This window comes from Pyxicephalus adspersus, chromosome 3 (assembly GCF_032062135.1).
Source record: "Pyxicephalus adspersus chromosome 3, UCB_Pads_2.0, whole genome shotgun sequence".
NCBI classification, from domain to species: domain Eukaryota; kingdom Metazoa; phylum Chordata; class Amphibia; order Anura; family Pyxicephalidae; genus Pyxicephalus; species Pyxicephalus adspersus.
The window spans coordinates 49,500,685-49,515,668 of record NC_092860.1 but is presented as its reverse complement, the minus strand read 5'-3'; the positions used below and the strand labels follow the sequence as shown (position 1 = coordinate 49,515,668).

Genomic DNA, 14,984 nt, shown 5'->3' with positions numbered 1-14,984 from the left:
CTGATTTTTGCCTGAATATACCCCCCCACAAAGAGAAAACTGCCATGAAAACATGTATTTGTCTTTAGCCTGTAAAAAAAAAAAAAAAAAAAATCACATTCTACCAGTAGCACTTCTAAATATCATAATAAACCCAAACCTAAAGCTTACCTGCGGGAGATACATGCAAGCATTTTAGAGAGTGTACCTACATCACTTTCCATCAGATATTTACTTATAAGAACCATGAAGAAATATTAACAAAATTACTGGCCTGGGAGCCAGAATAGGGTCTGGGATTCCTAAACACTATCTCAGGTTAGGGAGTTAATGGCTCATTACCTTTTTCCAGTACATGAGATGTTATGGAGGTCTCTGGTTTATAAAGAAAACAGCATATTGGGCTAACAGAAAGAACACAGGGGGCCTGGTAGTTTCACAAACCCCTTCCATGATAGAAATTCTGCCTTGATCAAGAACTGAGCATAAAGAAGGCTGAACTCACCGATAATAGGCTTATATAATCCAATACTAATGCTTCAACTGATGCCTTGGCAACTGTTCCATACATACAAACAAACCTAAGATATGGCCATTGTAATACAAAATACAATCAAAACTAGAAAAGTAAATGGAAAGTAAAAGAAAAAATGGTGCATAATTAGAGCATATTTTACTATTATTTGTAAAAGTTAATATAAATACATACTATATAGCACATAGTTAAACAAGAAAGCAAACCAACACGTTAAATGCAGACTTCCTACTTTTCTAAATTCTACTTCCTCTTCCCAATGACCACCATTCACATGTGATGCACCTGACCAAACTCTAGTTATATAAATATATGGGTTCACACATTTATGTCATGTTAGCAGATGGTAGAGAAGGCCACAGGCGCTCAGCATTGTGTAAAAGGGTCAGGTTTAGCTTTTGGGGTGCTGGGGTTATTACAGCCACAACAACTTTCCAATAGTACTACTAATCTTAGTCTATTTATTTTTGTGGATTACTTTTTTTTTACACTTCCTGTACACTTTACTACTTAGTAAGTCTTTCAGATGACTATTTACATCCCTAATTGAGGTGATTTCATGTATTTAGTGGAATTATCAATCTTGGAAATGTTTTTAACATGTTAGAAATACTCTGCACGTGTATCTTTCTTGTGTTCCCTACATCACTATTGTATGACATGTGAAGTTTGAATAGGGTGCATCTCTTGCGTATGAGAGGTTTATGAAATTCTGTCTACAGAATCCTAATTTTTAGATGACAAGTCACTTCAAATTCAACTCCACTCCTAATTATATATATTATCTTTCTATTATTAACTATATTTAGCTATCATTATCATTTTACATGTGTAGTTCTGTACTCTCCCCCCTCTGAAATCACAGTAAAAAGTTCATAAAGCGTACCTAAACCTAAACTCAACATTTTATGCAAATGAAAAAAAAATAATTAAAATCTTAAGTGCAACACCTTTTTTTTTTTTTTTTTTAAAGTGCGATCATGACTGAATGGGAGCACAGAGCCTCCCGGGATTTATTATTATTGATGTAGAGATACCTACGTCACGCATCCCGGCAGGCTCTGGGTGCTCCTTCTGCGCATGCCCTAATCTTGGACATGCGCAAAAGGGGCATTTTTTCTACTAAGGAAAAGAGATGTCGATCTCACGCAAGCGCAGTTGCAGGAATTCCAGGTCGACGCAGGACCAGATCACGGGAAGGACCAGCGCCATCGAGGGATCTGCAGGATTAAAGGTTAGTGTGATTCTATTTTTTTCAATTAGCTCCGCTTTAACTATCAGAGTGGCCAAAGGTGAGAAAGGGTGATGCGGAAGTTCTGCTTCCTGAGACATCTGTCATCTTGCGGATTGGAAAACCAACAACACACTGACCCTGTACTCTTGTATGGAAGCTCCCAATATTAGACTGATAGCACTGTACAATACAGTATAGATGGCTTGGATCACAACGTTACCTTTGCATCTCCTGGTGTTAGTGAAGATGGGGTATATGATTTCAGGTTATTATGGTAGCAGTATGGTTACATTTTGTGTCTACAGTACAACACAAACAGGGAGATAAGTGTTTTTTTATGGAACATACGAAGCATATCCTTGCTCACAATTGCAAGGTTTAAAGTGGAACTAGAGTCCCACCTTAAACTTTAGCGATTTAGGCAGGCGTTTATTGCAGAAAGGGGCAGGCGATGTCCCTTCTGCAATAACTGTTCTTACCAACCGAATCGCCGCACAGCTGCCATATTTTGCTGAACTATGCATGTGCAGTTTAGCGTTGGTTGTCAGGGTAACCGAGCAATCCCAGCTTTCCCTTCTACGTGCCGGGAATTAATAAATTCCTGCATGGGAGTTACGTCATCCTGCGATGATCCACAGGAGGAAAAAAAAGAAAGATGGTGGATGTCTTTGAGAGAATAGAGATAGGTGAGAATTGTGGGTTTACATAATTGCGAAGTTTACATATTCCTTAAAAATAAAATTTCTCTGATTTGAAAAAGGCTTTCAGTAGTGTGTACATCTGGTTGAACAGCTGCAGATACCTTTTTGGTTCTGAAAAAAAAAAAAAGCTAGTGAATCCTTGCAGGAAATGTAATCAGCTTCTATCTTCTTGCAGTGAGCTGATGATGCAGCACTGAAATACTAAGCATTGTTATAAGCCTTGGTATCTATGTGGACCACAGAACAACTCCCACCGAGTGACAGCCATGCTTCTTTACAGATATAGTAAAGCGAATGAATGTTGTCACCACAGGAGTGTGTTTCCTGGATGAAGATGAAAGAAAAGCTAAAATTTTAGTTCTTTGATTTTCAAAAGGAATAATCAAATCTTTATATGTTTATAAGAAATTACATAACTTTGGTCATGCCAAAGAAAGGTGCACTGATGATAAATTGCCAGTGGAAGATTTTCTTTAGATACCAAGACTTGTCGGAGTGCTGATCTGATCTCTGGTCACTACAATAACATTCACCAGTCTCCTGAAGTGGTGGCGATAATACCAAAAGCTTCTTTTTTTTTTCTCTTACATTCCGTGACCTATCAATTTCAGTTTTTAATCATACCTAAGCTTAGAATTTTCACTTTACATAAAAGGGTAGACAACCCTTTTATGTTAAAAAAACACAGAATTTTTACTTAAGTCACTCTTTTTTTTTTCACTGCACCACCCCAATTCTCCAATGCCTAGACGATTGAGAATGAATGGGAGCGCAAAGCCTCCCAGGATTCCTACGTCACGCATCCCAGGAAGATCTTGGGTGCTCCTTCTGCACAAACCCAAGCCTTTTCGTCAATAGGAGAAAAATTGCCGATCTCACCCATGCACAGTGAGGTCGGCAAGTTTCTTCCCCCAACTACATCACCTGATCTTGCGCCTGGGTCGAGTGACGTAGTAAGAAGAACCAAGAAGAGGAAAAGATGGCGGCACCTGGAGCGCTGGCCCTAAGACGAATACCGGGACGACGTTGGACCTGATGGAAGAGATCTCAGGACCAATGGACTGCAATGTGAGATTGTAGGTAAATGGATTTTTTATTGTAGTTTTTGAGTTTAGTTCCTTTCATGATGATGGGGAATTATTACCGGTAACAGATCATTCACATGCTGATGATCACCTAATACTTGTATATTCTATTCATGAATAGTCATGGTGACAACATTCATCAGATTTGAGATCTCCTAACTCTCCAAAAACAAAAAATCCACTTCAATACAGTGACTGGCAGAGCTGGTAGTATTACAATCACCACACTAGATGTATTGTAAAGTTAAAAAATCAGAACAAAGCTGCTATAGCATCTTCATGGTGACATATTGATGGACAACTGAAAAGTCTAACACTTGTGGGTGATTACAAAGCAACTAACATCAAATGCATGATAACAAAAGCCATGGACAGCACCCTGCTTGTCCTCACAGCCAGGGAAACACTATGCATTTTGCTTTCACTTCAAGCCCATGACTGTGCAAGTGCTGAGAGGCCTATGGGTGGGTACAGGCCTTGCCGTGGCAGCAGCACTCTAATGCCCCCGCATGCCCAGCATGCATTGCCCGGGGTAGTAGGGCTCATGCCTGCTTCTGTGGTGAGATGACATAGCAGAGGCTGGGTGGGCTCTCCCCTTCTCACGGACACGGTGCTCAACATAGAAGAAATATGGAGTCGTATAAAGCAAGAAGACAGCTATGTGCCCCCTCCCAGTGTGAGCCCAAGCATGGCAGGCTCTGTGCTAACTTACTCAGCTCGTCCTGGGCAGAGGCAGCAGCTGTAGGCACGGTAGCAGCCATGTTCACCGGTAGTGCTGGAGGAGGGCTGGGAAAATGGGCGTGGCGAGAGGGCGGAGCCTGCTCGGGTTCCTGCGTGCCTGGGCGCTCCTCATGTATCACAATATCTGGCAGCTTCTCTTGCTAGGATTACACGACTGTATGTGTGTGCTGTATAATCTTATTTCTCTTCACTTGTCCTGTCCATCACAGCACATCGCCTCAGTGTCCCCTGTGGTATATATTTAGAAAGCTCTCCTCCTACCCCAGCCTTTTTAGTCTATGGGGCTGGCAAGATGCAGCATAAAGAATGCCAAGATCTTCACATGGAAATCCTGTCACTATCATTTTATAACATTCAGATGATTTTTTGTAGAGGTTTTTAAAAATGTAAACAACAAAAAAATGCCATTAATGTTTTTCTTTATTATTCCTGCAATTAACACTTCCTGTCCCAGGGTGACAACGCTTACTCCATTGCACGGGAGGAAATTGTTACCTGGCTAACCTTTCCCCTTTGTATAGACAGGCCATGACTATCCTGTGTAAGCAATGAAGACAATATATGGAGAACCAGAAATATTGCCAAGTAAAGAAATTATTTTTATAAATTGGTACGTGGCTTGTACAAATTGGGGTATTTTATTGCATAGCTCATTTTCCACCTGCTGTGCATGCTGCATTAGATGAAGTTATGTCAACTGGCCCCAGTGGTCCGTGGAGAAAATTTTGGTGGTCCACAGAAAAATTTGGACATTATTTGCAATTTTTATGTTTTATTAATAATAAAGCAAAAATAATATTCTAATAAATTCCAATATTCTGAATGACAATTTTCACCTTTATATTGCACTAAATTCATGAACTGTACTAAAAACAAGGGACGCGCAGAGTGACGTCAGTGTAGTGTTAAGTTGTATGAGGCAACCATTGCCGAGCCGTATGCTTCAGTATTGTTTCCACCATTACAACAGTCACCCCGCTCCCCAAATGTCGATTCTTATCCAATTGTTCTATTTTGTTTATTTCTCAGATGCTCTTTTAGGTAAGTATGACCTTAGCTGTGTATTTTCTATAACTGATATATTTAATGGCATCAAATAGTTTGACCTTAATAACTATCATTTCTTGTTTGTTCTTAGATTTGATATAAACCCAAATACTTTAGTAATACCAAAGATAATGCCACTAATGATGATAGTAACAATAGTAATACTTCACCTAACCGTGAGCTGATCAATGAATCAGAGCCTCCACTTGTCAGGCACCATTAGGAAGATCATTATTTTACAATTGTATTTATCTTTTTAAAAAAATTAATATTAATGGTACGCGTGATTTCAAATTATGAATTTAGTGGTCCATGATGGTTAGAGCTCTATCGATAAAACAGGGAATCTGATATTCCCACAAACATTCCCTGGTAGGAATCAATTACTAACATTCAAACATGTTGACCTGGATGACCAGGTAATGTTTGAGGGGATGTCAGTTTCCTTGTTTTATAAACAGGGCCCTTAGAAGTTCTTCCATGACCCCATTGTGTATATATATGTGTCACATAATCCATAGGCCACCAGTGATTTTGCGCCTATCCCTGCCTAAAACTGACAAAACAAGTATTAAATATTACTGGTATTTCCCCTGGTGGCACCAGAGGCACACTCTAAGTAACACTTGATCTTCACCAGAGTACCCCACAACCACTGATGGGCTGGTAACCCTTGTGATCACTAGACTTGCTGGCTGCAAGGTGCCACCAGGTTGTAGCCCCCAGGGGCCAACTTTCAAGAGGGAGGGCTGACAGAGGAAGGTTTGAGTTTAGAGCAACAGGCACAGAGCATGCGGAAATTAGGACAGGAAGCAGGCAAGGTAAAGGTGAGGGTCATGCATGCTGGGACACGGGGAAATACACACAACTCTGATGCCTTAGACTGCAGCGGACACTGCTGTGCGACCCAATCAGATGAGCTGTGGGGAGCTGCTACTGGATCATCCAGGTAAAGGTGATATTACCTTTTATGTTAAGTAAAAATTCAGTTTAAAAAAAAAGGGTGCAGCACCGCCCTCCAATTGGACGGGAGCGCATAGCCTCCCGGGATACCTACGTCACACATCCCAGAAGGCTCCTGGGTGCTCCTTCTGAAGCCCTTTAGTCAAACGGGGGAAAGAGGGGAAAAAAAGACGATCTCACGCATGCGCAGTGAGATTGGCAGTTTTTTTTCCTCAACTACGTCACCCGATTTCGTGCCTGGGTCCGGTGACGTAGTGAGAACCCCGAAGAAAAGGAGAAGATGGCACAGGACAGAAGACGGATACCAGGACAATGCAGGCATCAATGGAAGAAACCTCCGGACTGATCGACTGCCCTGCAGGATTGAAGGTAAGTGGATTTTTTTGGCAGTTTTTGAGTTTTAAAATATTTTGTAATACATTAAAAAAATGATGGTAAACCCACAACTGCTTCCTTTATTACTTTTATATTACAATAAATAGAGATGTGTGTAGAGGATGAGGATGAGGTTTGCTCTATGACACAACAAATGAGAATATGAGGACAGTATGGGGTGGGAGATGTACCCCTCACCCATATAGTGCAAAAATTTTGTCTTCTGAAAATGACTCCTCACATGAGTTTATTTTGATATGACTCTACATAATGCTCAGCAGGATAATAGAATAAACCTTCACAGGGAACATAGCAATGTGTCACTTTTTCTTTGTTATTTTGTATTGAAAGTGTACAGCAGTAAGCACACACTGTGTGCCATTGTTAGTTGTGCTCCTGCTAATAAAGTTATTGCGATACAAATGCTCCAGAAGCTCCTCCCAGGTGTGACGTTGCAGCTGCTGGCTGCTGACATGGCGGTCCCGGGGAAGGCAGAGGGGGAAGCAGCTGCCTGCCGAACCCCTCTCATCTTTCCCGGGTCCTCCATGTCCTCGAGACGGCTCTTCCTGCTCCTGAGCCTGGCGTGTCTGGCCGGCCAGGTGACCGCACTCATAGAAGGGCTGTACTGCGGCCAGGATGTGTGCTATGATGTGCTAGGGGTGAACAGAGAGGCCACCAAGGCTGAGATCGCTAGGGCATACCGACAGCTGGCCAAGAAGTACCATCCGGATCGGTACCGGACGAATGAGGAGAGGGAGACCGCACACAACAAATTCCTGCTGGTAGCCACTGCCTATGAGACTCTAAAGGTGAATACTACGCTACTGCCTATGGCGCGCTATATGGGGGGTCAGACCGGCTGCTATGGGGTGATAAGCAAATGTGTAAGATTTTCCTCTGTACTGTGCTAGGTGGGAACAGGGAGGGGTATATACTGCTGCCATGGCTTGGCATTGTGTGACAGCGCTGCGTAATATGTTGGCGCTATATAAATCCTGTTTAATAATAATTGTGGCCCCATATGTCCACCATGAACTGCAGATGGTATCATCAGCCAGGCTATAGAGTACTTTATAAGAACTTACAGTGACATCCCTCAAAAGCAGCCTTTGTTCTCCTCTCGAGTATGGAATGACAGTCAGCGCTGAGACCATGTGGTGCTACATCCGATTACCTAATGTCCATCCTTACATTTGTCTCTTACCTTCCCAAATAGAGAATGATTCACTTAGGGGATCCTAGGCAAACTAAATAGAGACTTTTTTTTACAGAATGACAAAATTTTACTTTTTTTTTTTTTTTATTAAAGTAGAGAATTGTCAGTTATTAGGAGCAGACATAGACACACTCTGCAAAGCTGGAATAGGAAAGATTTAGGAACACAGAAATATGTTCTGGGTCATTGTTGACCACCACTGATTTCAGTACTTTCATAGTCACAGCAGGTCTGAACTCTTGATTTGATTGCTTGGTCTGGGTTATTACCACCTAATCCTCTTTGTTAATATTTGGCCATGGCTGATCTGGGATGAAGTCCCTTCCATGCAGGTGTTCATTCATTCCCGGCATGCAGAGGAAGCTAGGATTCCGCCATCTTTTTTTTCTCTTATGGTAGGCAGTCTTTGGCCATCATGATTGGCTGGGCCGGGATGACGGAACTCCCGCAGAGGAAGCCAGGATTGCCGGGTATTCAGGCAGCCACAGGTGACGCTGCTCATGCTCAGCTTTTTGCTGGGAACTCGGAGCAAGCAGGCAGAGAGGCATTGCCAACCTTTTCCCGCATTAAAACCTAAAACTGCAACTATAATGAAGTTTTAGATTAAAAATGTACACAAAAATTTAGAAGTACACTTACCATACCCCAACTTCCTGCTTGGCAAAGATGTCACTGACCCCTTTACCCAGGAAGATGTGAACTCGCAGCACCTGCGTTCTGCCTAGCAGTGAAATTCCTACCCAGTTGGGGAACCATTAGAATAAAATACACTGAAGAATCAAGAATAGCTAAAGCTGCATACACACGTGCAATTATTGTCATTGGAAAGGATCTTTCACAATCCTTTCCAACAACTAAGGACTGCATGATGCATGAACAAGTTCTGTACATACAGCACCGTTCTGCTCTATGGAGAGGGGAGGGGGAGAACGACAGAGTGGCATCCTGCTGCGCGCTGTCCCTCTTTCCTTGCATTAGGATCGTTCATCGTCCGTGGATCTGCCAAGACGGTCTTTCGGACGATGGACGACGGGCACTGTACACACACCAGATTCTCGTCGGACATCTTCCCTGAGCCGATTATCGGGCGAGAATAATTGCTCATGTGTACGTAGTTTTAGATAGATCAGGCAATGGTCCTGCGATCTGTGTATTGAATGGTTTGATGGTAAATTATGTGTTCCAAGTGTGGGGACTGCATAGCAGCTTTGATAAGGCTTACAAATGGTTAAAATATTTTATTAATGTATAACTTAATTCTCATGTACCATTTTGTACTGATATTAGTAAACTGTGAGTAGATAGTGTTTGTACAGCAGACCTTGGTGAGAACCTCTGACCCTCTGTATGATGACTCACTCTTGGATAATGTCAGTTGGCAGTTTGGTCCTTAAATATATTTGTTTCTTCTTACTGGTGTGCTGTCAGCATTTGATTGGTCCATGGGTGGGGAAGTCTGATGTGAGGCTCGGCTACTTATGTAATTAAGCAACCTAAGAATCTTCAGTTTTAAACAGGCAGATGTTTAGAAATTTTAAAGTTTTGAAATAAAGAAAAACAGTAAATGAATTTATAGATAAACAACACTGTCCAAAATTTCAAATGTAGTACACTGCATGAGCATGTAAAACGTATTTCTTGTATTTCTGACCTAACCTTGCATTCAACTGGCTCAGTATTATTAGGTCCTTAAAGCATCGAAATAACATTTTAATGTATTGTATTTCTCCCGGTTAGGATGAAGAAACTCGTAGGGATTATGATTACATGTTGGATCATCCTGAGGAATACTACAGACATTACTACCATTACTATAGTAGGAGGCTGGCCCCGAAGGTGGATGTGAGAATTGTTATCCTAGTTACAGTGTGTGTCATCTCAATATTTCAGGTAACTAAACAAACTGCTAAACAATTAAAAAATAAACTTTTTTTGCCATTGAAACTTTTTTTAAGCTTTAATGCACCCTGGCCTGTTTATGAAGGCCATAGGGAGAGACTAAGCTGACATTATGGCAATGTGATGTAACAAGCTTCCTATGACCATAGACTGCTTAATGTGTAAATTTGTGTGACATAATACTGAAATTGTAGAATTCCAATCACCTCCTCTTGACAGAAAGGCAAAGTATTGAGTACTGTGGCAAGGAGAATTTGCAAGTTTTTTTTTCTGTCTGTGAAATTCATTGGAGAGAGTCCAGGATATGAAAACTTTTCCAAAACTAAAAAAAAAAAAAAAAACACTAAATCAATATGGCCTAATGATATAATGAAATTGCACAGTTCCTTGTATAATGAATTAACACAAACTGTATCATCTATTCATCCATCTAGGGATGAATCTATTCATCCATCCATCTATTCATTCAAAAGTAAGTTTTTTTTATTGTAGAATAGTGGATAAAGCAATTCCTGTATACCCCTGGTCATCAACCTTAGTATCTTTGGGTCTGATTTATTAAAGCTCTCCAAAACGGGAGAGAATACACTTTCATCAGTGAAGCTGGGTGATCCAGCAAACCTGGAATGGATTTCTTCAATCATTTGCTATATTCTAGCAAATGTTTTGAATCCTGGACCAGGTCCATTCCAGGTTTGCTGGATCACCCAGCTTCACTGATGAAAGTGTATCCTCTCCAGCCTTGGAGAGCTTTAATAAATCAGGCCCTTTGAATGGGTACCAAAACCTAAATGTATGAATTAGAATGTAATAGTAAAATAGCCAGAATTACAACTCACCCAATATGCTTGCTTTTTTATTCCGTCATAATTCTGTTTTTTTCTTTATTTCCCCCCAGTTTTACAGTTGGAGAAGCAGCTATAATGAAGCCATTAAATACCTATCTACAGTGCCAAAATACCGAATTCAGGCCACTGAAATAGCAAAACAGCAAGGGTTACTAAACCGTGGAAAAGAGAAGGGGAAGAACAGGAAGTCTAAAGAAGAAATGAGGGAAGAAGATGAGGAGATAATAAGGGACATTATAAAGAACAAAATAGACATCAAAGGGGGATATCAAAAACCTCAAATCTATGACATCTTACTTTTTCAGATAGTGTTATTCCCCTATTATTTGTTCAACTACATCACCTGGTATGTACACTGGGTATATAGGTTTAACATCAAAGGGGAGGAGTATGGTGAAGAGGAAAAACTCTTCCTCATCCGAAGAAACATGAAAATGTCACAGTCTCAGTTTGACAGTTTAGAAGAAGAGAAGAAGAAATTGTTTCTTGAGGAGGAGCTGTGGAAACGAGAAGCTTATGAAGTAAGTAAAGGATGAAATCACAGTCAATCAAAAATATTGGAAACGTGTCATCTCTGTAAAGTGGATTATTACCAACACATTTGCCACCAATTTTCAATCTGAGGGTCAATGTTGTATAACAAATATGTGCAAAATCAGTACCATTATCTTGATAATTGACTGGCCTTTGTGTTCACATTCATTTATGTCTTTGGGTTATGGGTTTAAGTGTAAGTAATGGAAGGGTTAGACCTGTCAAGTTATTTTCTGTGTCCCTGTTGAGGACATTAAGTTCCTTTGTATGTTCTGGGGACCATTGTCGCTAAGAAAATGTGTAGACCCCAAAAAAAAGAAAGTGTAAACCCAAAATTTAGGGTTGTCATCTGAGCAATAGGTGAGGAATCCTCCAATGTGCACACCTCTTCAGGAATAACTCTCTAGGATATAATAATGGTATACTTTAGGGATATCTCCTTTCATATTTGTATATTGCTACATAAGGAATTCACCCCAGCAGAGTGTAGCTAGCAAGAAAACAACCTGATAGGGGATTTAATGCTTAACAAACAATTATTTCTATTCAGGGTACTTTGCTATTCAACAAAATTGTGTAAAATACATTCATTGCCCTTGTTGTGTATAGGATATTTCTGCAAATGCAACTTGGAAAAGGAAATTAAACTGGAGTGTGTGTTTTTACAGGTATACAAAAAAGAGCAAGAAGAAGAAATGAAAAAAAAGATGGCTTCAGATCCCCGATGGAAGAGATACAGGAGGTGGATGAAAAATGAGGGACCAGGAAGACTAACATTTGTAGATGATTGATTGACAAGCTCGTTCCTTGAGAGATTATTTTCTTAAAATAAATTATGAGAGATTTTGTACCTGCCTCACAAGATATGTCACCTTAAATTTGCATAATTTCTTTTACCTTTGTTTACAGCAATACATGCTTATTGAAGTTACCATCATATCAACACACTATGTCCAGAAAAATGCTGTTCAAGTTATCCAGATACAATTGTTAATGTACCATTCTTAATTTACATACTAAGAGAATGTCAGACAATTAAAAATGTTTTTTTAAATTTTAATAATGATAGCAGTCACCTTCTCTGTTTTACTGCTATTAAGACAAAACAAAAACCACATATACCAATTCTTTCTGAAGAATGAGCAAGTTTTATGTACTTTTCATTACATTCTCAGTCATTGGTACCAGAAGAAACAACAGCTTTAAGGAGTAACACAAATGCTGAGCTCTTAAAAGGCCTAAATTAAAATCTTGGACCAAGTCGCAGGCCAAACTTAAAATTTATTGAAAAAACAATCTCAATAAGAAGAAACAAGAACACATGAGAAGAGCATGCAGTAATATGCAGTGGATTGATCTAAAATATTTAGATCAATCCACTGCATATTACTGCATGCTCTTCTCATGTGTTCTTGTTTCTTCTTATTGAGATTCATTGTTTTACTTTGCCAAAGAATGCAATGTGAAACCAAATTAATTGCTGGATTCATTTGGTTTAACATTGCATTCTCTGGCACAGTAAAACAGTTAATATAGCAAAAGCTCTATGATAATTCCTGATAATAATCCTGATAGTTCCCGATTTATTGAGCTCACCCGTCAGTATAAACTCTGCGTCCATGCATAGGCTGCTGTTCAATAGACACGAGTGATGCTGTTGTAATAATCAAAAGTCAACTGCAAATGTTCACAAATCTCGATAGATAGGTGTAACACACTGCGCCTACCTTTGTTATCCTATAGTTTTCCTGTGGTTATTTTATTTTTAAGCTGCAAAATATATTGGTTCTCACTTTCATTTACCTTATTTTCATTTAAAGTGAATTTATTCACTGCCATTGCAGAGAAAAAAACAGTTTGCTTTAAAATGGCTCTTCTCAGGACTTATTTGTCCTCCCTTTTACTCTTTCGGTGCTCTGTTTAACAGTTAAGATTGAAGAAAAGACTTTTATTAGATATGTGTAGCCTACACAGGTCTATAGATTGCAAATGCAGATACCCCAGCTCTTCTATAATTCAGGTAATTCCCATAGTTTCTGGTATTGAATGGAACGGTGCAGGAGTGAAAAAAGTTTTTGTTGGGAAAGTGAAAAGTTATAAACCAAACCTGTTACACTGGCCTAAAAAATCTTATGTCTGCAAAAGAAAATCTTTATTTGGCAATAGGTCATTAAAATATTAACCTGTATTTACAAGTGATATATATTACTAGTCCCATTAACACACTATGTATTAAGTGATAAAGACATTTAAAGTCCAGACTGATAACCATGGCTGTCCCTTAGATACAGTGGAGAAATACATAGGGATATGTCAGAAAGTGTTATGCACACAAGCAAGTAAAAATAATGGAAGAAATGACTGGAAAAAAGAATACAGCAGCCCATTCCATGGTTAATGTGCCACTACTAACTTGTTCTTATAGGTGCAAGCTTATTCTTTACTAACGAGTTAGTCACTGACCTAGAATATGAAGTTTGCAGTGCCATCCTGCAAGCTTGCCCCGTGTAAGTTATTCACTTGGTAACAATGGTATGCATCAGAGAACATTCTTGAAGCTTAGACCAATAATACATGTTCTTTTTTTAGTGTGATCTTATATTTTATTCTATGTTTACCACCTTAAATCACTATATAAATTATTTTAAGTGCATGTACACAGCTGGATTTGTTCACTTGGTTTTGTTTGAGTCCTGACATAACTATTGGAGTTGAGAATACCCAGAACAACACAAAGAAATTCTAACCCTGGAATTTAATATAAACTATCTTTTGTTTCTATAATTAGCATAGCACACAACTGGATCTCTTCACATGATTTATGATAAATGCATTAAAAAATACCCAGAGGACATTCAGCTAACAAATGTACTGCTTACACACCTGTACAGCTGGAAACAAGGAACGAAAGATTGAAACTCTACAGATGCCAGATTACTGTCAGTGAAAATTATCTGTGATTGTTTCCAGCAACAGTAACAATAAGCACTATACCAGCATTTCTGTTTGTTCTGTGCACGGGAGAGGGAAGATGCAGCAAGGCTCTAAAGAGACAAGGGTTGTTTGGTGTTCAGTATTCTGGCAGGACCAATCAATGAGTAATGTCAGGAAGAAGCTGGACAGATGCTACAACATAACCCAAAGTATTCGCACTGCCTGTAACAAAAATCTATTTTCTGTAAATATTGGATGTAAACTGGAAATTGGGGGCTAAAAGCAAATTCACCATAAGTAATTAGGAAAGGAATAATGGTAAAGATAAAAGAAATGTGACTAACAGGTTATGACCCTTCCGCAATAAAATAAACATACCCACTTAATGACAATATTTTATTTTCACTTGTTTGTTCATCTGGTGTAGGTGATACCATCTTCCATTGCTCCTCATAGGAGGAGTATGTTTAGGTGTGGAATCTTCTGCTATCTTGATTGTCCAGGCCAGGATCATGTAATTACACATGTGTGAGGGAGTTCATTCAGTTCGGACATCCTGCCCACCTCAGTGTATTTGAAAAAGAAGATTCCGAACAGGTAAGTATGTTTTATTGCAGAATAGACATTACCTGTCTCTTCTGCAAAAGGAATCCTGCCTGCTCACAATTTTGTGATGCAGAACATTAGTTCCACACTGAACTGACTGCTATATTGTTAGTACTGAACATGTACACAGTGGGCATTCAATGCATGCTATATTTGCATTTGCTCATTGATGCTATTATTGCCTATATAGAATGATTTATTATTATTATCTTGTATTTATATACTGCCATCATATTACACATCACTTTCCATTGTCCCATGTAATATCACTAACTGTCACTCAGAGG

At 39.4% G+C, this 14,984-nt stretch overlaps 2 protein-coding genes across 2 annotated transcripts in view; one reads left to right on the top strand and one right to left on the bottom strand.

Annotated features, from left to right (window-relative positions):
- Nucleotides 1-4,326, bottom strand: part of ECPAS (Ecm29 proteasome adaptor and scaffold) — a 47,622-nt gene extending 43,296 nt beyond the window's left edge. The window contains exon 1 of the mRNA XM_072404521.1: nucleotides 4,247-4,326. Coding sequence (XP_072260622.1) covers nucleotides 4,247-4,295 — 49 coding nt within the window. The 5' untranslated portion in view covers nucleotides 4,296-4,326. The remainder of the gene's footprint in view (nucleotides 1-4,246) is intronic.
- A 2,772-nt stretch (nucleotides 4,327-7,098) lies between these two features.
- On the top strand, nucleotides 7,099-12,220 carry DNAJC25 (DnaJ heat shock protein family (Hsp40) member C25). Its single transcript, XM_072404518.1, has 4 exons — nucleotides 7,099-7,469; nucleotides 9,614-9,766; nucleotides 10,674-11,144; nucleotides 11,826-12,220. Exons 1-4 carry the CDS (start codon nucleotides 7,134-7,136, stop codon nucleotides 11,946-11,948), a joined length of 1,083 nt encoding a protein of 360 aa, XP_072260619.1. The 5' UTR covers nucleotides 7,099-7,133; the 3' UTR covers nucleotides 11,949-12,220.
- Nucleotides 12,221-14,984: the final 2,764 nt, after the last annotated feature.

Coding starts and splice junctions, on each gene's coding strand:
- DNAJC25 (XM_072404518.1), top strand. CDS start 7,134: ATGGCGGTCCCGGGGAAGGCAGAGGGGGAAGCAGCTGCCTGCCGAACC. Junction 9,767..10,673: donor GTGTCATCTCAATATTTCAG/GTAACTAAACAA, acceptor ATTTCCCCCCAG/TTTTACAGTTGGAGAAGCAG. Junction 11,145..11,825: donor GGAAACGAGAAGCTTATGAA/GTAAGTAAAGGA, acceptor GTGTTTTTACAG/GTATACAAAAAAGAGCAAGA.